This window comes from Podospora anserina, chromosome 7 (assembly GCF_000226545.1).
Source record: "Podospora anserina S mat+ genomic DNA chromosome 7, supercontig 1".
Classification (NCBI taxonomy): Eukaryota; Fungi; Ascomycota; class Sordariomycetes; order Sordariales; family Podosporaceae; genus Podospora; species Podospora anserina.
The window spans coordinates 3209717-3231435 of NW_001914854.1; the positions used below are offsets into that span (position 1 = coordinate 3209717).

The following is a 21719-nucleotide window of genomic DNA, read 5'->3' on the forward strand; positions in this document are numbered from 1 at the left end:
GACAAGAAAACCCATCCCTCCCACGACCACAACCTCCCAGACATCATAGAGCCACCACACTCAAGTAAAGAAACCATTTCAAGAGCAACCTCCCAACCACAAAACATCCCCAAGCCACCTCAATACCAACAACCCCCCTTCTCCTCACATCAACAACCAGCACCAACACAAATCTTCAGCAGACAAAAAAAGCGCAAGCAAATCAATTTCAAAGCGGGGTAGAATGTGCTGTGCTCTCTGTGTGTGTGAGTGTGACTGTGAACATAATGGTATAAAAGGACAGGGAAGTACAAAAAGTGTAAAAAAAAGCAAAAGAAAAAGAAAAGCCAAAGTGCGTTTCATGCCTGCTGCCTGCTTCTCTTTCTTTCTCTTGCCCCCGCCCCCTTCCTTCCCTGCCGCTGTCCCTGCTTGAAATTCCTTCTGCTTTATCCATTCCCTCCCTCTTCGCTTCCTTCCTCGCTTGCTCCTCGTAATATCCCCCTCTTCTTTCCCATGTTTCTCCCTGGTTGTAATCGTTGATGGCTGGGTCGCCGCAGCGTTTCGTAGTCAACAACAGAGTGTAGTTCTGTATACCTCACGCTGTCCATGTGGGCGTACCAGGTCTTCTGAATGCAATAAGGGAGGGGGGCGAATAAGACGCCATGATATCCGGCGCTTGCTGTCAATCTCGGCTTTTGCGACTCCGGTCGATCGGCCATGCATCCTGCCTTTGGCTAATTTGTAACAATCTTTCAGCATTGCGCTCCAGAAACAATGTTTGGCTGTTGGGAGATCAGACCCACGACATGCGTCCAAAGGAGCCGCATGTCAAAACCATCCGCTGCATGTAGCAAACTCCAACGCCCCCCTGCCCAGCATAAGTCCATGGCTGCGCCCATCTATCCAACTTGTGGCTTGGCTGGTTGGTGAAATCAGTGCCAGGGGCTCTGGTTATTCCCCATGAACCCTTCCTCGAGTGTTCGCTCCTCCAGGTTGCGGATGAAGTTGCGTCCTGGCTGCTGGGCGCGGCTGCCCCTTCTACCTGTCCTGGTCGATGGCCCGCCCTGGTCCATGCCCACCAAGCCATCAGGAGGTGGTGGATAATAAGCAGGACTTGGCTGTAATCGAATCGGCTGGCTTGGGTCGAGGTGGCTGGCCACCCTTTGAATGGCAGCGGGAATACCGCTTTGTTGCTGCTCCATGGTCGAGGCACGCGGTCTGGGTTGTTGTTGCTGACGGTTTTGCTGCGAATACATATTGACCTGTGGAATACCGCCGGCAGCATAGTTTGCTGGCGGCATTTGGGCAGGCGGTTGTTGTACGCCCATTTGGCCGTACCCGCTCGGTTGGCTGGCATATGCAGGTGGCGCGCCGGTATGTGACCCGCTAGGAGAATACATGGTGTTGTTGGTGTACAAAGGTGGTTGCTGTGGATGCACTGGTTGTTGATACTGCGGTGCACCCATAGACCCGTATGCTCCCTGCGCCGCCGAGCTGGCCTGAGCCTGAGCCTGCGCTTGCTGTGCCCTCTGCTTGCTCAGAGCTTCGGCCTGAATCTGCTGCGTCGTGCCTGGGGCAGGCGATCTGTTCAGGGCGCTAGACTTGAGGTTCATTGGCGGCACAAACTGGCCGGTATACTTTTGTTGGGTGATGAAAGGGTGCAGTTTCGCTTGCTGTGGCGACCATCTCTCGAGTGGGTTGATCGTCAAGAGGCCCCTGACAAAGTCGATGAACGCGATGCGGTTATTCATCTCTGCAAAATCCAAGTCAGCTTTTTCCCCCTCGCCTGCGTATAGGCTTCAACATACCTCTATCAATCTCCGACTGCTTCATGTTCTTCCGGGGCATTGGATACGACTTGATGATCTCAGGCAGCGTGTTCGCCTGGAAATACTTCTTGCTGGGCTGCTCCTTGGTGTTGTGCTCCCGGGAATACTGCTCCATGCTCTTCAGGTGATATGTCCGCCTGCCAAAATCATCCTGTCTCTTCTCGAAGAAATCACCAGCTTGTTTGCCCACCTCGATCATCCAGTTTGGTGGATTGCCAAGCATCTCAACGATTCGCGAAACCTGGTTGTACTCGGAGGATCCTGGGAACAAGGGTAGACCCAGGAACAGCTCGACCACGATGCACCCCAGCGACCACATATCGATTGCTGACGAATATGGTAAGCCTAGTAGAACTTCGGGTGATCGGTAGAAACGCGACTGGATGTACGTGTACACAGTTTGACGCTCGTCGCAGGCGGAGCCAAAGTCAATAATCTTGATAATCGGGCTCTCGAGGTTTTTCAGCAGGATGTTTTCGGGTTTGAGATCGCAATGAATCAGCCGCGCCTTGTTGAGCAGCGTAAGCCCGTTAAGCAGCTGCTGGGCAAAGACTCGGACCAGCGTCGTGCTCAACCCGCGGAACTGGTTCTGTTTGATGAGCTCGTACAAGTTGACGCTCAACAGCTCGAAGACCAAGCACAGATGCTGCCTGTGAATGAATGTATCCTTGAGCCGGAGCAGATGATGATCGTCGTTCTTGTCGAGCTTGGTGTTGAGCTGCCAGCCGCGATTAGAACACAAGATCAGCTCTGTGAGGGAGATAGACCTACCAAGTCAAGCACAGACACCTCCATCATACTTTGGTTGAAGTAGGCGGTCCGGTTCTTGATCACCTTGACAGCCACGACCTCTTGGGTCTTGAGGTTTTGGCACTTGACAACCTGGCCGAAAGTACCTTGGCCAAGAACATCCAAAATCAAGTAACGGTTCCTGACCCTCGCAGTTAGCTTTCGCTTCAACCTCTATCGCAATCAAGACTCCAACATACTTGTGCCCGGCTTCCTCAGAGCCCAGGATATCGTTGACATAGAGGATATAGTCACTATCCTCGTTATCAAACCCATCGTTCTTCACACCCTTGCTCGGTTTCGTCAGGACACGACGGGGATTCCGTGCCGAAGAGTACTTGAAACTGGGATTGCAAATCTGGTACGTGGCTGGAAGGTGCGCCGTGAGAGCTTGGAGAGGCTGTTGAGAAGTGTCAGTACATACGTCACCGGCATGGGTTCAAAATCTCGGCAATCTGGACGTACACTGATGAAGCCTCCCTCAGGGTTGGCTCTCCGGAACGGCGGCTGCGCGCTGATCTTGGGCTTCAGGTCAGATGGGCCTCGAATCTTCCTGAACTCGGGCACCGGGCCCTTGTCGTGCAATTGCATGGCTTGTTGGGGGGCACGCTTGGGAGACTTGGGATCCATGTAAGAACCGTCCATGGCCGAGATGTTATTCGACGGCGAGTAGTTGTCTGGAATGGAGGAGTAGGGGTTTAAAGGAGGTAGCTGGGAGGCGGTTTGGCGACTACTGTTATAGTACGGGTTCTGCGGGGCATAGTCCGACGATCGGGTCGGCGACTGTCGTTGCTGGGGCTGCGCATACTGGCTACCTCCAGTTGACTTGTATGGTGATGTAGGAGACAAGACTTCCATGGGTGAGTATCGTTGCGCAGCGGTCGAGGGCTCTTGCTGCAAGTTCGCGGCTCGTCCACCAGAGAGGTGGTGGGAATGATGGGGGCGCAGGGGATACTTGACGCTGGAATTGACGCCGGAGTAGCCATCATGGGCATCCTGCATGGCGACGTCTCCGTTGCCGTCGCGAATCTGGGGACTGGTCATGGGCGAAGACGATGAAGATGCCTGCTGCACCTGCTGCTGCTGCTGCTGTTGTTGTTGTTGTTGCGGGTTTAAGCCGCCTTGGTACTGGTCATACTTGAAGCCGGCTGGAGGTTGCGCCGCGGGCTGTCCATTGCTGGAGTACTCTCTGGGCGACATCTGGCTGGAGCCGTTGTATCGTCGTGAACCGCCAGCGCTGGTCGGCTCGGTGTATGACTGCCACTGCTCCATGGCTGCGGGCACCTCGAGATGCTTCGCTCGGAGTGAGTTGCGTCGTCGTTTGCGATGCGATGTTGGAGTTGCTTGTGTCGCAGAGGGTTTGGGGCCTTTGGGCTCGAAAGTGGGAGGGGGGACCCGCTCAGCGACGGCGGAGGCGGGTCACTGTCGAGCCAAGCAACCGGGCAAGGTCTCAGGGATGGAGCCGTTTCTCAGCACGACCTGAGCTTGGAGCCTAGGTCACAGCAGGACAGGGGCGCTTGGGATCTTCTCTTGTTTTGCGCGAGCTAGGAGAAGCGGGAGAGAGAGCAGATCAACAAAAGGATGGACGAGAAATACCTAGGACAGACGGATCAGGATCTCATTGTGCCAGAGGTAGGAGGTACCTGTTGTGGGGGGGTTGAAAGAGCTGAGTTTGGCGGGAGTGGGAAAGTTTGGGAGAGCAACACCACGCACTGCACCTACGGCACCGTGGGGACCACACGATTTGGCCGTGTCACGTCAGCGCCAACGTGAAAGCAATTTGCAAAGTAATCGCTCGGTAGCCAGCTTCGGGCTGCCTGCTGGCAATTCCTTTTTCGACGGAATTGGCTCTTCACTCGTTTTACTGTCTACAAAATGACATTTCCCCTGTCGTTGCGAGAAAACTCTTTATCTTGTTCTCTATCTTGTCGTTTCAGGTCTGCCTGTGGCAGCTGGAGGTCTTTGGCACACACATGCCACACACGACACAACAAGATGTGGCCCAAGCTTGATACCACCGAATACGCGCTGGAGGGGCAAAAAAACCGCTGATCTGGCATCTGAATGTTACCGCATTACGACACTTTTCGCGATGATCCTTCCAAGCTGATTTCAGCAAGATGAAGACTGTTACTAAGTCTATATTGACAGAGGGTGCAGCGCGATAACAGAGATGCATATCGAGTGTGGTCTTCGGGATCCAACCGGGTGTATGAGCAAGAATCAGTTGCCATACCTAGACGGGGATGCAGCTATTCATTCAAACTTCCACGCCACTCGAAAAGCCGGGATTCTCTTGACCCTCAGTATATGAGGTGGCTGAACATGACTACGGAGTTTCGTCTTGATGGCTGGCATAATCACAAACCTACCTCCGTAAATGATATCAGTGACCACCCTCTTCGATAGCGACTTACAGTGGTTGCATTCTGGTGCTGGTCCCGCCCGGGTTCACCGTCGACTATTCGAATTTGACGACACCGAGGCTACAGAGGTTATCATTGGGGTTCAATCTGAAGATGAACAGACGTCAGCAAACTTGTGGTGTTGGGCATCAACTCCTCAACCCCCAATGTCTCAGTGCCCCTTCAAGCAGCAGGAGTCAGCATAGCCGCCCGTCTTTCCGCAGCAGTCAAGCAATCGTCCGGCCCAGAAAAAAAAAACCTTTTCCCCTGCTGTTTGCATGCATTGGGTTGATAGCCACCGGTGAGCCAATCGTAAGAATGCCGCACCGGGCGACCAATCAAGATCCGAGCTGCTGCACACAGATATCACCACTTCGTACAACTTCTCACAGCTCAAAAGATGAAAATGCGTAGTAGTAGAAGGAAAAAAGGGGAATCATCGACTTTCCAATTCATAACCCTCGCGTGGTTTTTGCCCGTTAGGCCCATTGTGTCCAAGCCTTAGCACCGATTTTTTACAATCTTCCCGCTTTCCAACCCAATCCAGTCCCCAGTCCAAGTGCATACTCCATCCGATATTAGGTGTCGGTCGTGGGACCTGTCAAGAAAAGAAGACAGACGTACAGGAAAACTAGCCGAGCGACTCCACGTTCCACCTTTTAATAGAGCGAGTATACCAAAAATGTCGTGTTCTCATCAGATATCAAGAGCAATGAGAAAATGGGAAGTCAAGCTAAGGAAAAGGGCCCGAAAGTGTGCTCCCATGTGGTATCCTGAGCAGTGAAGAAGAAAAAGAACAGATCAAATCATTGTGAGAGGCGTTAGTCAGATCAGAACCAGAGAAAAAACAAAACTACAAAATCCCGAGAAGAAATGTCGAAAGTCCAAGATCAAAATCAAACCAAAATCAAAAAAGATCAACAGAGGTAAATCGTGACGTGAAAATATCACCAGCAAAGGAGAAGAGAAACAACAGAGAGAAAACGCATTCGAAAACGAGAAGAGTAAAGCATCCGAAGAGAGGAGGAAGAAACGCAATAGCAGGCCCCAGATCCCAAACCCATATTCCCGAAATATCCATCCGAACCGTTGTTCATCGTTCAGATGATCCTCAAACCGCATGGCGAGCGCGAACGGTACGACGCGGATTCATGCGCCCACGCGCCAGGGCCTTCTGGCCAGATGAAAGAAAGGAAAGAGGCTTCGCAACTTTTCCGCCGCCGCATCTCTGGTATCGACGAGACCCGGACAACTAACCCTGGTAACCAGAATAGCCGTTGTTGCCAAAGTTCTGAGGCGGGGCCTGGCCCTGGTTCCACTGTTGAGCATTGTTCGGGTTCGGACCCTGACCGCGCCCGTAACCGCCAGCACTGGGGGGACCACTGTAGCCCATAGGGCCACCGCCGTACGCAGCAGGAGACTGAGCCTGAGCTCCAGTGTAAGCGGCCTGCTGACCAGGACCAAAGTTGCCTAAAAACACGGTTAGCCAGTTGGTTACAATCGCGATCGGAATGGAGAAAGAACATACCACCGTACTGGTTAAAGTAGGTAGAAGGAGTTCCAGGATAAGCGGGGGTCTGCGCGCTCTGAGGGCTGTACGCCTGGTTGGGATCGAACTGAGCCTGCTGAGCCTGAGGAGTCTTGTCCTTGCCCCACTATATATTGTTCTGTTAGCACTCGAACATGACAAAGTCAGGATGAAAGAATGGTACATACGCTGCACTTGAGGGGGCGACCATTGACATTGTAGCCGTTCAACTGGCAAATGGCCATGGCCGCATTCTCATGGGTGTCCATCTTGATGAAGGCAAAACCACGGTCCGCCTGGAAGCGGGACTCAACCACAAAACCAAAGTTCTGGAAAAGCGGGACCAAGTCGTTCTGGGTGGTGTACGGGGTCAAGTTGCCCACGTAGCAAGTTGTCTGCCAGGCCGGAGTCTGATTGACAATCATATCGTAAGAGTGAACGCCGTGGGTGGGGAAGTGATGATGGCCGTAGGGGGTCGTCGGGGTCATGCCCATCTGCTGCATGGCCTGCTGCTGGGCAATCGAAGGCTGGCCCTTCTGGTTGGCCCAGTTGCAACGGATGGCGCGAGAACCGAGCCACTCGCCGTCCATGGAGCTCAAAGCCTTCTCAGCCTCGGGACGGTCGCGGAAAGCAACGAAGCCATAACCGCGAGAACGGCCAGTCTTCATATCCCACATGACACGAGCCTCGGAAACCGAGCCGAAAGCGGAAAAGGCCTGAAGAAGGACCTCATCGTTGACCTCGTTAGAAAGATCGCCAACAAAGATGTGGAAGTGGTTGGAAGTGTCCTCCTTGTTCGTGTTGTTCGACTGATAAGCCCAGTTGACACGAATTTCCTGTACAGAAAAAGCGTCAGCTTCAAGTAACAAATCATCCAAGAAAACTCGAACTTACAGCCTGGTGAACACGACGGCCGTTCAAAGTCTGCATGGCACGCTCAGCCGAGCCGGGATCATCATATTCAACGAAGCCATAATTGTAACCCTTCGCCTGTGGCATTCAAGTCAGTCAATGTTGCTTTGTATCAGGCCATGAACTCGACAGTGCGACTCACGTTCTTGTCCGGGATGATCTTGACGTTCTGGACGTGTCCAGTGGTCTCGAAGATTTGACGGAGAACGTCTTCGGTGACGCGGGGGTCGAGGCCACCCACGTAAAGGGCCCTCTTGTTGGGCTCGGGAGCGGCACGACGGGCGAAGGGGCCACCGCTCGTGGGAGAGATGATCCCACTCTTGTCGCCGCCGCCCAACGGCGATGTGATCGCAGTTGGGATGGGGTTGGTGTTCTGCGGGATATGGAGGGGCGGCGGGGGCATGTGCGCCGGGTTGCCATTGCCCTGGCCGTTCTCGTAGCCGGGCGCGCCGGCGTTGGCCTGGGGAGGAGGGGGGAGTTGGCCGGAGGCCGAAGCGGAACCGTTGTCAGCCATTTTGTTTGTTTGTTCGCTGGTGGCCGATGGATGTTTATACGGAAGTTCTTGAAGAGTTCGAAGAATCGCGACGTTGGGCGAAGCTGGCAAGGAAGACTGTCGTCTTCTTGGCAAAAGAAAGCCCCACTGTGAAGCTGGGCCGGCAAGGAAGCAAGCGAGCAAGAATACTTTGCGAAAGAAAAGAACCGGAGTGCTGGTTCCTGTTGTCGCAAAGCGGAGAGAGATGTGAAAGAAGAGGAAAAGCGTCAAATAGAGCAGAAAAATTTCCGACTCTTGTAGTTGCGACTGAACCTGGCGGGGCTGTTTTGAGCCTGGCCAACGATGCGAGATGCGGAAAGCGGGGGGGATAACGACAGCGTCAGCGCCTCCTTCCCGGTGTCGATGGATTCCGTTGAGTTCCGCGCCGAGAGTGTACGGGGGTAGAAGCTTGGAGTTGAGGGCTGTCGTCCTAGCTTTGCGATACTTGCGATATGACAGCTAACGGTAGGAAAGCGGAGACAAGCTCAGCCAGGCAAAACTGAAAGGTAAGGTTGGTGATGATGATAAGAGAAACCGAGACCAACAGTGAAAAAAACAGACAATCAAAGGAGAAACCCCCGAGAGTTGCTAGCAGCTGGCAGCCCGGTATCTGCGCCGACTACTTGACGAAGGAGAGGGGAAACAAGAGAGAAAAAACCCAGAGAGTGAGGAGAGCAAGGAGGTGATGGGAGGGGAAGGATTTTGCTCCAATCGTGCCATTGTCCTGGAATTGAGAGAAGCGGCACACAGTGCGGCGGCACCTTGATTGGGAGGGACGGCCTGGCCCCTCTGGAGCACGCTATGCCTATCGGTGATCCGTGCTCTGAAGTCGTCCCGTGTGTCTCCCTGCAGGGCAGCTGTCAATTGGCCTGGATGTAGTGGCCAGCCTTCTATCACGCAAGGCTATCTACGGGGAACCGAGGAGGGGTGGTGTTGGTGTTGGTGGGAGCGTTTACCGGGCACCAACCATTAACGGAGGCTGTTTGGGACCATCTAGAGAGAGATGGAGAGACGAGTACAAGTGCAACTGGACTCGTAATGGTACGCTTCGAACACAATCACCTAGTTGCCTGTTTGCGTTCTGGATGTGGCGTGTTTGCTAGCCGAGTCTTTGGCTGTCCCAAGCAAGGCCAAGTGAAGTGACATGCATGCATGTTCCAAAGCATTCGCATCTTGTGCGTCTCACCCCAAGGCAACATCTGCCTAGCTGTAGCCCGAGGTGCTAGGGCACACACATGCTTAAGTTCCTGTCACGCAGGGCCTCGTTGTTTTAAAGACAAAAGGGTCTCCTCCATTTCTTGAGGGGCAAAAAGGGCAAAAGGAGCAAAAGAATACTTGTATAATTCGAGTACAAAATCATAAAAACCACAGGAAACCCTGGGTACGCGAGATACAACGCTTCAGCACTGGCCCTGCCCACTGCACCAAAACAAAAAAAATTAAGCTTAAAGACGGGGATACTTGTATATATATATATATACATACCTTATCTTTCTGTCGGGCAGATGTTATTTTCACCTACAATCTCTTCTCCGCCAGTTTGAAAAGGTCTTTCCATCTATTCCTTTGTTGCGTTTGCTCACTGATTGCTTTCGGGTTCACTGGGATAACACTTGTGAGTGAGATAGTGGGGCACTGGGGGCAGCTCTTAAGAAACGAACTGGCCCCACCCACCTATGGGGTGCCCCACTGGAATTTCTCTCATTGGTCACCAGGCAACGATATACTCTGGAGTAGAGAAGCGCTGTAAGCAATCAAGTCAGGGTCAACGACTTCAACTTCCAAAGCTTTCAGCAACTGAGAGCAAGGATTTGAGAGCTAAAACCAGGATTTAATATATCGCCTTTTCAAGTTTGTTTTTCCTTGTCAGGTCCGCTTTTTGGCAAAGACAAACGACTGGAATGGAGATAAGGACCATTGTCAGTTGTTGGTGCGTTTGAGCGTCTGTTTTCTTCTCGCCAACCACCCAACCAATCCCGCCAAGTCCAACCGTACTCACAAGGAACTCCTGGGACGGACGCGCTCCACGATCCATATCATCGGTACCACGCAGCACTTCATTCCGGTCCTCGGCCTCAACACCATCTGCCCACTTACCACGGCTGGGTAACATCTTCAGCATCAACTCAGGATGGCGGCACCCTCTGCTTTTCAAGTGAGAGCGCCTAAAGTGCCTGTGCTTGAACCTCTTGAGAAGGGACTCAACGAAATAGTACGCTTCTTTTCACAGAAGACCATGGCACATGTCTCTGTCTAACACAACCTCCAGCTTGTCCTCACCGGTAAGGCCTTCAGAGCAGCTGGTAAAGACCCCAAGAAGGGAACACCGCAAGAGACAGCCGCAGCCATCAACGCGCAGGTCCCGGCGGTGATAGGAAGATTCAACAATGCGCTGGATGATCTAGAGTGTGATCTCGTAAGTCAAGGTCTTCCAACCGCCAGTGGCCAATGAGCAAACACTTAGCAATATCAGCTGCGAGCAAAAGCCGTCCTCCTTCGAGATCTGAATCAGTTGAAGGCAAACCGGAAACCACCCCCACCGCCAAAGCAAAAGCCGGTAGCTCCTTCAGCTGCCTCCATCCCGCCGGCGCCTATGGAGTCGCCTGTCATGGCAAAGAAATCTCAGGTCTTCAAGGGAAATATGCCAGGCTCCAGTCGACCAGCGCCTTCGCCTGTGGCTGTTCCTGTACATCCCACCAAACAGGAGAACAAACCAGTGGCACCCATTCCAAACATGGGGGCCATTGATCTCTCGTCTCCCGAACTGAAGCATTCACCCAGTCCGAAAACAGTCCCCCGAAGCAAGCCGGTGAAGAACTCACCGCAGTTGGCTTCAGTGGCTGCTGCTGCCGCTGCCGCAGGACGACCTGCCAGTGCTCCGCCCAAGAAGGAATCCAAGATCCTCCCACCGCAGATCCCTAGGCCGGGTACTGCGGCACCACAGTTTCCTTCCGGGCCTCCTACCATGCAGGCCAAAGCCGCTTCAGTCCCTGCTCGGAACATGTCCGCATCTCCAGCCATGGCGAACAGCACGCCTGTTGCTGGAGCGGCACCACAACAATCCCAGGGGCTTCCACAGGCCAGCAGCGACAACTTCTTCACCGATATGACCTTTACTGTTGCACCTTCAGCCGAACAGCCAGGTCAGCACCAGCAACCACAGCAAATCGATCTGACCAAGCTTGATGGTTCGAATAACTTTGGTGTAGGGTCCGGATCATCGACCATGGACGTTGACAACGAGATTGACAACTTGTTTGAAGACATAAGCATGAATATGGACTACAATTTGGAAGGAGGTGATTCTGCGGGCGATAACAGCAACTTCAACGACATGTACTTTGACCTGGAGGCCAGCAGCGGTGCTGCCACTTCGGGCAACAACAATAATAACGGCGGCGGCGGCAATAATCTTGGGCTGGATGATTTCGGGTTCCCTCAATAATGGGTGGTTATGGCAGAGGCGCGGGGTCTGGAGTTGTTCTTTGAAGCGTTACGGCATAGCGAATGGATCAAACGGAAGTTGCAGGCAAAGTCGAATAATTCTTGCGGTCTGTCTTTTTAGTGGTGATATGATATTGAGTAGCACGATGATAAGAACATGAAATATATGCAAACGAATTACTACTTGCAAGTCAACCCTCAAGGCCCCTGAGTAACAACATGAAATATATACAAAACGAACCACCACTTCCCAGCCAGCAACTCTCTAAGGCCCCTGAGTAACAGCATACAACCCCTGGATCTTTTGCCTGAACCTCTCATTCCTCCACCCCTTCCACTCCCGATCCATCAACCCCCACGTCTCGTCATAATCCACCGTCCCCTCCCTGATATAGTAACCACCCTGGATAGCCCAAACAGCCCACTCGGCATCGTTCCCCTCGAGGTACCCCACCAAACAGTCCAAATATCTATGATCCTGCTCGTTGAGGCCCCCGTACTGAGAGTCGACCTCACTCCCCTGCATCCCAACCCCAAACTCGCTCATGATTAAAGGTCCAGTGTAGGGCCTGTCCTGCTCCAGCACAAACCCAGACCAGAACCCATACCCAGCCTTGACCAAGTCACAGTTTTTGAACGGGTCGGGGAATGTCACGGTGAAAGAGTAAGCGTGCATCTCCCAGACGTTTTTCCCCTCCCACCCGGAGGTGTCGAGCATTCTGGTCTTTAGATGCACCAGATCAGTTGACGACTGGGCGCCCCCGACGAGGATGAGCAAGTCTTTGTTTGCTTGATGGACTAGATTGCCCGCTCTCTGGATGTTGGCGTACCAGTCCCTTCTGCCGTTCAAGTCCTGCAGGAGAAACGCGCGAAGTTCGTTACGTAAACCGAGGCCGACGACGCCGGGGTGGGACTTTGCCCAGGTGGCCATGAAGGCTAGGGAGGAGAGCCAGGATGAGGTGGAAAAGAAGCGGGAGTTGAAGGGGTTGTAGCCGGAGGCGGTGTCCCACCAGCCGTTGCCGTCGGTGAGGTTGCAGCACCAGGAGGCTTTGGAGACGTGGTTGTCGAGGATGGTGATTATTCCTTTTGACCAGAGGGTGTCGACTACGGCGGCAAAAACGTCGAGGGTGGTGGTGTTGGGGGTTATCCAGGGGTTTTTGGTGATTATCAGGGGGTAGATGTCGTTTATCAGGGCGGGTCTGGACTGCTGCTGGGAGACGGTGGTGAAGGAGGTGTGGACGGGGGTGGTGGGGCCGGAGAAGGTGAGGTCGGAGGAGAAGGTGAGGCGGACGCAGTTGAAGTTTTGGGTGGCGATCCAGGTGGTGATGTAGTCGAGGGGTTGGCGGTGGAGGCCCTCGGGGATGTTTGTCTCCAGATGGCCGGCCCAGTTGATGCAGCGGAGTTTGACGCGCTTGTTATTTGCGTCGAGGATCCAGCGGGAGGAGGTTGATAGGGGGAGGGGTGGGGGGGTAATCACTCCCGGGGTTGGGGCTGGGTCTTGAGGGAGAGGGTTGGGGAGGGCGGATATGCCCGTGACGAGGGAGAGAAGGAGTGACAGGACCTTCATGGTGCTGGTTGAAGAAACAAACCTGCTCAGAGGAAATAGAAAGGGAAGCCTCAAAGGGTAGATATACCCTCCCCTGGACGAGTCAAGTCTTCCCCCCGGTGACAAGCAACGGTTATTAGCCCCCTCTCGGTAGGACAGAGTATTATTTGACAAAGTAATCAGTCTCTCAAACACCAATCATGAAAACCACCATCCAAAAAAACGAGTGTAAGGTATGAAGAAGGAATCGTGAACCACAAAAAGTCCAAGAACCCCTTACACTCTCGCCACCGTCCATACCACCCATCTATATACCCTCCCATCTCAACGAACATCCTCACCTACACCACCCATTAGCCACCCCCTATCCTTTCCCTCCCCTCTCACAGGCTGGATAGGTCACCGGTCAAACAACCAATAACCAAACAAAACCCGGGTGGGTTACAATCTGCCATCAAAAACAGGGTTTCGTACCTCCGTGACGTTACCTACCTACCACCACCGCTCACCGCACACGTTTCCATCAAGTTGATCCCCCAAACCCCATGGAAAAAAAAACAATCATTCGGTAGTAATCAACAGAGTCAAAGCTGACTTTGTATGTTACCTTTCTTCCTAACCCCATGCCCAACCCATCTGATTGGCCACCCATTAGATACGCACCTGTGACCGGGCTTTTCCTCTTCAACGAATAACAGCCCTACCCTCACATCCCAAACCCCTTGCAGCATATTTAGTCCCTTTCCATTCGTATTATTCCTTAAAACCCTTCGCTCCCCTAAATCTGCGAAAGAACGGGATCAAATATTGCCACCATCAAGAAGGCAAAACGAGCTCTACTTGCTCCCGTCCGCCAGAGAATCACTCGGCGAAAGAGCAAGTAAGTCAGGCACAGCTATCTGATTGGTCGGATGAAAATAGTGTTGAGTTTTGGCACCCAAACGCCAACCACATGGACAACACTCCCACCATGTGATGATGCGGGGGCTAATAACTTTCATATGTAAATGTGAGGCCTCAGCCTGCGTGATGGCTTGTCTCGGATACCCATCTCTCTTGTGTTGTACAACAAACATCACGTCAAACCCGTCTCAGTCTGGTGACGCTTCAAGTCAAATGCTCATACACGGGAAAAGAAGGCCAGGGATTACAGGTCAGCACCCCGAATAATATTATTCCAAAATGCTACTCTCTCTTTCCCCCAACTTCCACACCACATCTTCACCCTCTATCTCTCCACCCCAAACCTCAATCTTATTAAACCCCCACCCATAAATATATACCTACAACCCTCTCATCATTGCTATGTCTGCGTCATAAAGTCGTAAAGTGAAACATTAACAAAGTCCAAAAAACGAACGCACTTTCTCAACGCTATTACCAAAGCAAGCAGCCCGCCATGCTCATGCTTCTGTACCACCAAAAAAAAACAGTGATGTGTGTGCCATGCATGCATACGCCAAAACTATATGTGCTAAGCCCAACCCCAAAAGTCTGTCGTGATGTGATGAGACAACAACTCCAGTCAAACTCACCTCTCTGTCCGAGACAAGAAAAGAGTGACTTGGCTTGTCTCATCGGGTATTCCGACAGTGTGAAAAAAAAAGGAAGAAAAAAAAAGAGAAACATGTCCAACGAACCAGAAACAAGGGTATCTATCCTTTTTGAAGAGCCAACAATGAAAATGAACACGAAAAAGAAAAAAAAAGATTCAAGCAGCGGGAGGGGCGGGTGCTGGCGCTGCCACCTTGGCTTCGAGTTCCCTCCTCTTGGCCAAGAGGCTTTTGAATGCTCCCAGGCATCGAACCAGCGCCTCCTCGTCTGTCGCGCAAAACTTGTAGCTCTTCTCGTCCGTGATGATCTGCAAGCAGTGCTTCTTCGTCCTGCTCATGGGGTCGATATCGACCACGTTGACAATGTTGGATAGGTAGGCGATGAACAAAACTGACGACTCCGAGTCGTCCTTGTAAAGCTTGAAGTTTCTGGGTCGCAGTACGGCCCATGACTTCTTCCACTGTCGCACACCTCCCTTGCTCCTCAAAAAAGACATCCACCCTTGCCAGATGATCCGGTCAGGGTCTTGCTCGAGATTGATGCCGCTTGCCTGGCTGGCACTAGGTACGGCTTGCGCCCCTAGTACTCCTCCTCCTTGCGGCGCCTTGCTTGGTCCGCTCGATGCCGTTGGGGGAGACTGGACGCCAAGACTCTCAAATGACGCCCCGTGAACCCTCTGGACATCATAATCTGAAAAGTCCGAATGCGATGCGAGCTCAGTTCCCGACATGCCCGAGGATTCCAGATGCGATGGCCGCCGCGGGGAGGGCCTGGCAAAGGTTCGTGGCGGGGGTTCGAGCGGCTCTGGGGAGCTTGATGCGAGCCGATCCATTGCGCTCGCAGTGTTCTGCGGGTCTACTTCGTGAGTCGGAGAGGTGTTGAAGAAACAAGGCCGTCGCACTGCCGGGCTCGCCAAAAACATCTCTTCCTCCTCCTCTTCTATCCTGGCACCCTGTCTGATCAGATCCACCCATTCTTGCGCATCTTGCTGAGACGAAGCCTGAAAGTGGTAGTTTTTGGAGGGCGAAAACAAGCCAAACACATTCGGGCGCTTGTTCTTGGGGTCTTTGAGCATGGCGACGGCAGTCAGATCTGCCAGGTGGACCTTGTGTCGGAGTTTTTCCTCTTTATCCGACTTGTAGATTGAGAGTGTGCTTGGGCGAAGGACGATGTAGCAAGTTCTCCATGTCTACACAATGCCTTGTTAGTTATCATGACACGCACAGTCCAAGTTCAATGGTCCACCTACCTTTGTCTTTCGCGCACGCTTCTGTACGTAGCCACTCTTGATAACCCGGTCAAACTCGAAACTGCCATTTTGGTTGACTGGAGAGTAGGTGTCTGCAAGGCGGCTCATCAACCTGGCTGTCGGCTGCGGTGGGATCGCAATAGAGGTAGGCGGGAGCTCGACGTATTCGCGACGAGCCTCTTCTGGCTTGGCACCAAGCGACATGGTCGCCAACTGTGTCTGAACCTCGGCGGCCATGGTGTTTTGTGCATGTAGATGAGAGGTAGTATCGAGCAGTGAGTAGAGGGTTGGTCGATCGATCGGGTTGACGGGAATGCTAAGCGAAGGACACCCTCGTGGTAAAAGACAGAATATATGACCGAGCCCGAATGACAGGTGGTCAAGTGGTGTGAAGGCGTGGGCAGAGCAGGAGAAAGCGGCGCAGGGGCTCCCGATGTTGAGATGCAGGAACCAACCGATCGCAAGAAAAATAACAAGTCCAACACCACGAGTGGGTCACAGTTCCCAAGATGCGTGGAATGTCAGTGTCTTGTGCCCCAGGATTGCTTCACAAGGCGCGCACCGCAGGACCGGACGAGTCCGCTGGGCTCGTGCCGCAACAGGCTGTGGGTGGTGAAACCGTCTGCAAAGCTGGGCGTTGCCAACCACCAGATGTTGTCAGGATGGCCTCCGAAGATGCGGCCTGTTTGTTATAGTCTATGTTAGCTGAGTCGTAGCCGCGCGCCGACGGTTGAAGCCGGCCAACTCGAGCTTAATGTGTTTCTCGGAACTCGTGAGCTGTTGCTGGGTCGGTTCGAAAAGACGAGGCGAGAATCTCCATCTGAATATACGGAAAGTACAGTTTTGTTTGTTTGTTTGGAAGGGCGGCGATATTAAAAGTCCAAAAACAAAGAAGACGAGACAAAAAGACGAGTGAGCGTGAGACTGCGACTGGGTTTCAGAGATGACGGCGGCTCTCCACCGTTGGCTTTTGTATTGCATTCCAGGGGCTGATTGGTGCATCGGTGGTGGACAAGCATCATGCCCGGGTGGGTCAGCGCCAATCTGCCGGCTGCCAATGTCGCCAAGACCCATCCGACAGGGCAAAAAGCTGGGGAAATGCTTCTTTTTCTTTGCTGATGGTGGAGGGGCTTTCGACATCATCGCGCTGCTCTGCTTCCATAATTACGTAGTCGAAATCATGCTGCATACTGAAGCAGCAATCACGAGGACTGCAAATACCTACAGTACATACACGGGCAGGCAGAGACTTATGCAATGCAGCCAGAAGAATGAAACGGGTTTCTCAGGCCGTTGGGGTGTCCCACCCAAATCCAATAGACCGGAGATGAGAAATTGATGGACGAGAAATGAGGGGTGGGTTTCGGGCTCGGCGGAGATCACACTGTTCTCACGACAACACACAACCTTCCGAACCGACCGGTGTCGACCGAAGAAGGGAAGGTCGGTTCTGTCCGAGTTGGAGGGGGCAAGGCTTCCGATTGTTTGTGGAGATGCGTCTCATCGCAGCATCCGGAATGACAAACGTTGCCGGGGAGGAGTCAGCCGGTCAGTGATGGTAAGAGCAAGACGCCATTGGCTGGCCGGACTGACTTTGAACCGTCAGTTGACTTACAAGTGACACTATCTACTACAAGATGCTTTTGAACGCCTTGCCTAGCCATCATGTGTGACTTGACACCCATCACTCAACGATAGCTCCAAGCTCACCATCATGGCCGCCTCCAAGTCCCATCCCAAGAGCCAGCAGGTGGCCGAGCAGGTTCAGGAAGAACTCAACGGCACCCCGTACAAGCTCACATCTCTTGAACCCTTGTCAGGAGGACTTGCCAATTTCCTCTTCAGAGGTCGTCTCACCAATCCGTTACCCGACTCGTCCCACGATGTTGCCATCAAGCATGGAGAGAGCTTCATTGCTGGAATGCCCGAAAGTGACTGGGTGATTCCCACAACTCGCTGCGTTAAGTTTCCGGCCGTTTTAGCTACAACTCGATGTCACTAACACACACCAGCAAGTAGAGGAAGAGTGTCTCAAAGCCATTCAAAGCATGCCAATTCCAGAAGCGCCCTGTGTGACCCGGACACCCAAACTCTACTACTACAACTCGGATACCAACACTCAAGTCCAGGAATATCTCCCAGATGCCATCAGTCTCAAGGACTACGCCCTCAAGCACTTCTCCGCAACCCGTGATGTGTCCAGAAAACCAGCATGTCTCGACATTGGCAAGAGTCTAGGCATATGGCTCCGCAGTTTCCACCACTGGGCAAATCAGTCAGAGCAGTCTGGTCTGCGTGGAGCACTAAAGTTGAATGCCAACCTCCAAGAACTGAGACACATGACCAATTACCAGACGTTGGTTAGTGATGTTGACACTTGTCCAGAGATACTCTCGGATGCAAAGGAGGTCTTTGAGAAAGTGGAGAGAATGGCAGCAGAAGAACTTGGGAGCGGGAAGTTGGAAGTCATACATGGTGACTTCTGGACGGGAAAGTAAGTCGATACCCAGCACCCTTGTGTCGGTCCCATTGTTCACAGTATCCCCAGCACACTTCTCGCAGACCAGCCCCTTGAAGATGGCCAACGCCCAAACATCTTCATCGTAGACTGGGAAATGTGCCAGCTCAACGTCCACCCCCTTGATCTAGGACAAATGATGGCCGAACTCTACGAACTATTCCTCTTCAAGGGCATCGAAGAAGGCAAGTGGATCATCGAGGGTTTTGTCTCTGGTTACGGCAACATCGACGACAAATTCGCCTATCGCATTGCCATCCAACTCGGCACTCACCTCATCGTCTGGGGATCTCGCGCCCAAGGCTGGGGTACAGAAGAGCAAGTCGCAGAAGTGATGGCAAAAGGCAAGGAAATCATTGTCAAGGCGTGGCATGAAGATCGCACGTGGTTTGAGGCAGGAGATTTGGCTTGTCTGTTTAGTGGCAGGTCGTGATCTGCGATTTCCGTGATCCGCGGGGTGGTTTTGCCGGCGGCGGCTGTTGGGTGGTTGTGGTGATGTGAGACGAGAGGGCAAACAGCCGCCTTTACCACCATTTCCCGCCTTGGGAAGTCCGGATGGGGGAATGACGGCTCGTCGAAACTGGAGAGGCAAGTATGCAAGATTTTGACAAGACGGATTGGTTCCTGCTGGGCTTTGAAACTCTGGACGGCGAGTCTCAAGAGGCCGGCTCGGTCTGCAAAACACGGCGGATTGGAATTCCGAGTGTTCCGGAATTGCATCAATGATCTGGCCTGTTGGTTCGTCTGGGATTGAATAAAGACTGTTGCCTCCTTGTTGTATTATGGACGTTGCGTTCATCTTTTCGCTGCTACTGGTGATGCCATATGGGCTCTGAATTGGAGTCCACCCATTGAGTTATCTCTTTTCACTCGGCTTGGAGTGATGATGCAAGCCCGCTGGCCTCCATAAACTAATCAAAGCACATAGCATTTGGGCCTCTAACCAATTCCAGGACTGAAGGGTGTGTAGCCGCAAACAATGGCACCGCGACCCTCTCGTAGATTGAGCTTCTCTAATCCCTTTCTCAATCGTTCTGACATATCATAGGGATCCTTCAGGCTCCTCGGGTGGTTCTTGTTGTGGTGTTTCCAATGCTCAACTTTATTCTCTACCGTGAGATTCTCTTCTCCAAAACCCCTATCGGGTTATGCTCACACAAGCAGTAATCCTCTCCCTTGGCTGCAGCAGCACCTCCCTCAGCGACATCTCCCCAGTCATAGCCCGCACCGACAGTCCAATAAACATCGGCGGGCAAGACATTGTCGTCGACCTACGAGTTGGCTTCTATGGTACCCCATCTCCCATCCTATCCGTCCCATCAACTCTGATGCTCACCTCCGTCGTAGGAATATGCCTCGGCCCACCCCCCCTCTTCTGCACCTCCTCCTCCAGCATACTCAACCCCAAGCGCGAATCCGACCTCGCTCGCTCCATCCCGCTGTCCAAAGGCGGCGGAAATTTCGCCCTCGCCGGCCTAGCCCTCAGCCTCCAGTCCAGTTTCATCGTTTTGTCTGGCTTCCCACTTCTACTCTCTCTCATCGTCTCGATACTGGCCAACATGATCCAGATATACTTCTCCTCTCAGGGCATGATCGAACTCCACGCCAAAGCGGCCTTGTGGGCGAGGAGTCTCGACTGGGCGGCTGCTGCGGGGGCAGTGATGGGGTTCAGTGCCTATCAGAGCATTGTTGCTGCTGCGCCGAGGTTGATAAGAGTGTTGATGTCGGGGGCGATGGTAGACATTAGCGTGGGAGGGACGGCAAGTAGTTTGTTTGCTGGGGTTGTTGCTCTGACGATTCTTGGGGCGGTGATTAACACATTGTTGACTGGGGGGGATGTAGGGTCTGATGCTTTTGTTGCTGGGAAGACCATGGGGAAGCAAAAGACAACGGCGGGAGGGCAGGTGGGTGATAGGGGGAGGATGTCGAGGATGTTTATGAGGAGGCCGGCGTATGAGGTGTTTCCTTGACTTTGGGTGGTGAAATAGCACCGGAAGATCTTAAGAGACCAAATCTAGTGCTCAAGACAGAGACAACAGTGGGAGAGGGTTGGATCCCCTATTCGTCCCAGCGTGCCCAGTCATTATATGAACCCTAACCCTATCTCAGATGAAGTTCAAAAGGCAAAACCTTGGATGAACTTTCGGTGACTCAAGAACACAAGTGAGATGGCAACCTGAGATATTACACACAAAGAACCAAGGGAAATCCGATCCAGGCTCAGGATTCGGCAGTTCAACTCATTTGAAACGATTTATTTCGACTTACAAACCGCAGTCCCCCGTGAAGAATGACGTCGAACTCGACAGCGGGGTCATCACCCCAGTTCTGTACAAAATGCCGTACTCAGGAGGCTACGCACGACCAGAGAAGTCACGCTGTATGCGTGTAAGTATTTTTTTCTCTCTTCACAAAACCGTTTTGATCAAACACTAACCACCCCCCCCCCCAGAGACTGCTTCACAAAATTCATCAACACCAAATCCGTCAAACAGCTCGGCATTCTAGGCAAAGAGACCAAACCCCCCATCATCCCCAACCCATCCGGCTCCGGCCCTCCCCAAATCGGCACCCGTCGCTACCTCCTCGGCCTCTCCCTGGGCGTCTCCTCCACCTGCCTCCTCCAGCTCCTCCACGAAAACTGCCAGTTCCAACTCTCAAAAGGCCGGCCAGCCCCCTTTGAGCTAACAGTCGTCCACATCTACAACGACACCTTCACCACCCCCTCCACCGCCGAATCTTTCCTCCTTCCACACAAAAACCGCTACCCAACATTCACCTTCCTCTCCCACCCTCTATCATCCTCCCTCACCCTCCCCTCGATAGACTGGCCCTCTTTTCTCTCCGCCCTATCCCTCCCCCCATCCCCAGTCCCCACCTTACCAACCCTCCTCTCCTCCCTGCCCCCCTCCCAAGCCTCCCAATCAGACATTATCAGCCTCCTAACCCGCCACATCCTCCTCTCCCTCACCCTCTCCACCTCCAGCCAGGCCCTCCTGTTAGGGCACAGCACCACCGCCATCGCCGAACTAACCCTCTCCCAAACCACCAAGGGCCGCGGCTTCTCCCTCCCCTGGACAATAAACGACGGCCTCCTCTCCCTTCCCAATCTCTCCCAACCCGTTTTGGTGTTCCACCCCCTCCGGGACATCCTCCGCAAGGAACTAGTCGAGTTCACCAAGCTCACCTCCCCGCCTTTGACGGGACTGATCCCTGACGTGGAAAAGAGCAACAACCCTGAGGCTCATCAGGTGCTGAACCACAAGGATTTGAGCATCGAGGAGGTCATGACGAGGTATTTTGCCGATGTGGAGAGGAGTTACCCCAGTGTGGTTGCCAATGTTGCTAGGACGAGCGCGAGGTTGGTGAGGATATTTGATGAGGACAGAAAGGGGTGTGGGCTTTGTGGGATGCCGATGGATGGGGAGGGGGAA

General features: G+C 53.1%; 8 protein-coding genes across 8 annotated transcripts, besides 1 other annotated feature; 4 read left to right on the top strand and 4 right to left on the bottom strand.

The window, feature by feature from the left end:
* Positions 1–911: 911 nt before the first annotated feature.
* On the bottom strand, positions 912–3869 carry PODANS_7_10980 (uncharacterized protein; the record flags this gene model as incomplete). The annotated part of the gene is made up of 5 exons (XM_001908432.1): positions 912–1732; positions 1788–2526; positions 2580–2739; positions 2798–2997; positions 3063–3869. The coding sequence occupies 5 exons, from the start codon at positions 3867–3869 to the stop codon at positions 912–914; spliced, it is 2727 nt and encodes a 908-aa protein (XP_001908467.1).
* Positions 3870–6254: 2385 nt separating this feature from the next.
* On the bottom strand, positions 6255–7956 carry PODANS_7_10990 (uncharacterized protein; the record flags this gene model as incomplete). Its single annotated transcript, XM_001908433.1, has 5 exons — positions 6255–6472; positions 6531–6642; positions 6719–7366; positions 7425–7520; positions 7585–7956. The coding sequence occupies 5 exons, from the start codon at positions 7954–7956 to the stop codon at positions 6255–6257; spliced, it is 1446 nt and encodes a 481-aa protein (XP_001908468.1).
* Positions 7957–9301: 1345 nt separating this feature from the next.
* Positions 9302–9377: a long terminal repeat (leptopelis).
* Positions 9378–10105: 728 nt separating this feature from the next.
* PODANS_7_11000 (uncharacterized protein) lies at positions 10106–11419 on the top strand (the record flags this gene model as incomplete). Its single annotated transcript, XM_001908434.1, has 3 exons — positions 10106–10186; positions 10244–10390; positions 10448–11419. 3 exons carry the CDS (start codon positions 10106–10108, stop codon positions 11417–11419), a joined length of 1200 nt encoding a protein of 399 aa, XP_001908469.1.
* A 264-nt stretch (positions 11420–11683) lies between these two features.
* On the bottom strand, positions 11684–12985 carry PODANS_7_11010 (uncharacterized protein; the record flags this gene model as incomplete). The annotated part of the gene is made up of 1 exon (XM_001908435.1): positions 11684–12985. One exon carries the CDS (start codon positions 12983–12985, stop codon positions 11684–11686), a length of 1302 nt encoding a protein of 433 aa, XP_001908470.1.
* Positions 12986–14675: 1690 nt separating this feature from the next.
* On the bottom strand, positions 14676–16004 carry PODANS_7_11020 (uncharacterized protein; the record flags this gene model as incomplete). Its single annotated transcript, XM_001908436.1, has 2 exons — positions 14676–15707; positions 15768–16004. 2 exons carry the CDS (start codon positions 16002–16004, stop codon positions 14676–14678), a joined length of 1269 nt encoding a protein of 422 aa, XP_001908471.1.
* Positions 16005–17481: 1477 nt separating this feature from the next.
* PODANS_7_11030 (uncharacterized protein) lies at positions 17482–18718 on the top strand (the record flags this gene model as incomplete). Its single annotated transcript, XM_001908437.1, has 3 exons — positions 17482–17706; positions 17750–18261; positions 18316–18718. 3 exons carry the CDS (start codon positions 17482–17484, stop codon positions 18716–18718), a joined length of 1140 nt encoding a protein of 379 aa, XP_001908472.1.
* Positions 18719–19332: 614 nt separating this feature from the next.
* On the top strand, positions 19333–20255 carry PODANS_7_11040 (uncharacterized protein; the record flags this gene model as incomplete). Its single annotated transcript, XM_001908438.1, has 2 exons — positions 19333–19399; positions 19450–20255. Coding segments are annotated over 2 exons (873 nt in total), but the record flags the coding sequence as incomplete, so codon positions are not given.
* A 320-nt stretch (positions 20256–20575) lies between these two features.
* On the top strand, positions 20576–21719 carry PODANS_7_11050 (uncharacterized protein; the record flags this gene model as incomplete). The annotated part of the gene is made up of 2 exons (XM_001908439.1): positions 20576–20673; positions 20738–21719. Coding segments are annotated over 2 exons (1080 nt in total), but the record flags the coding sequence as incomplete, so codon positions are not given.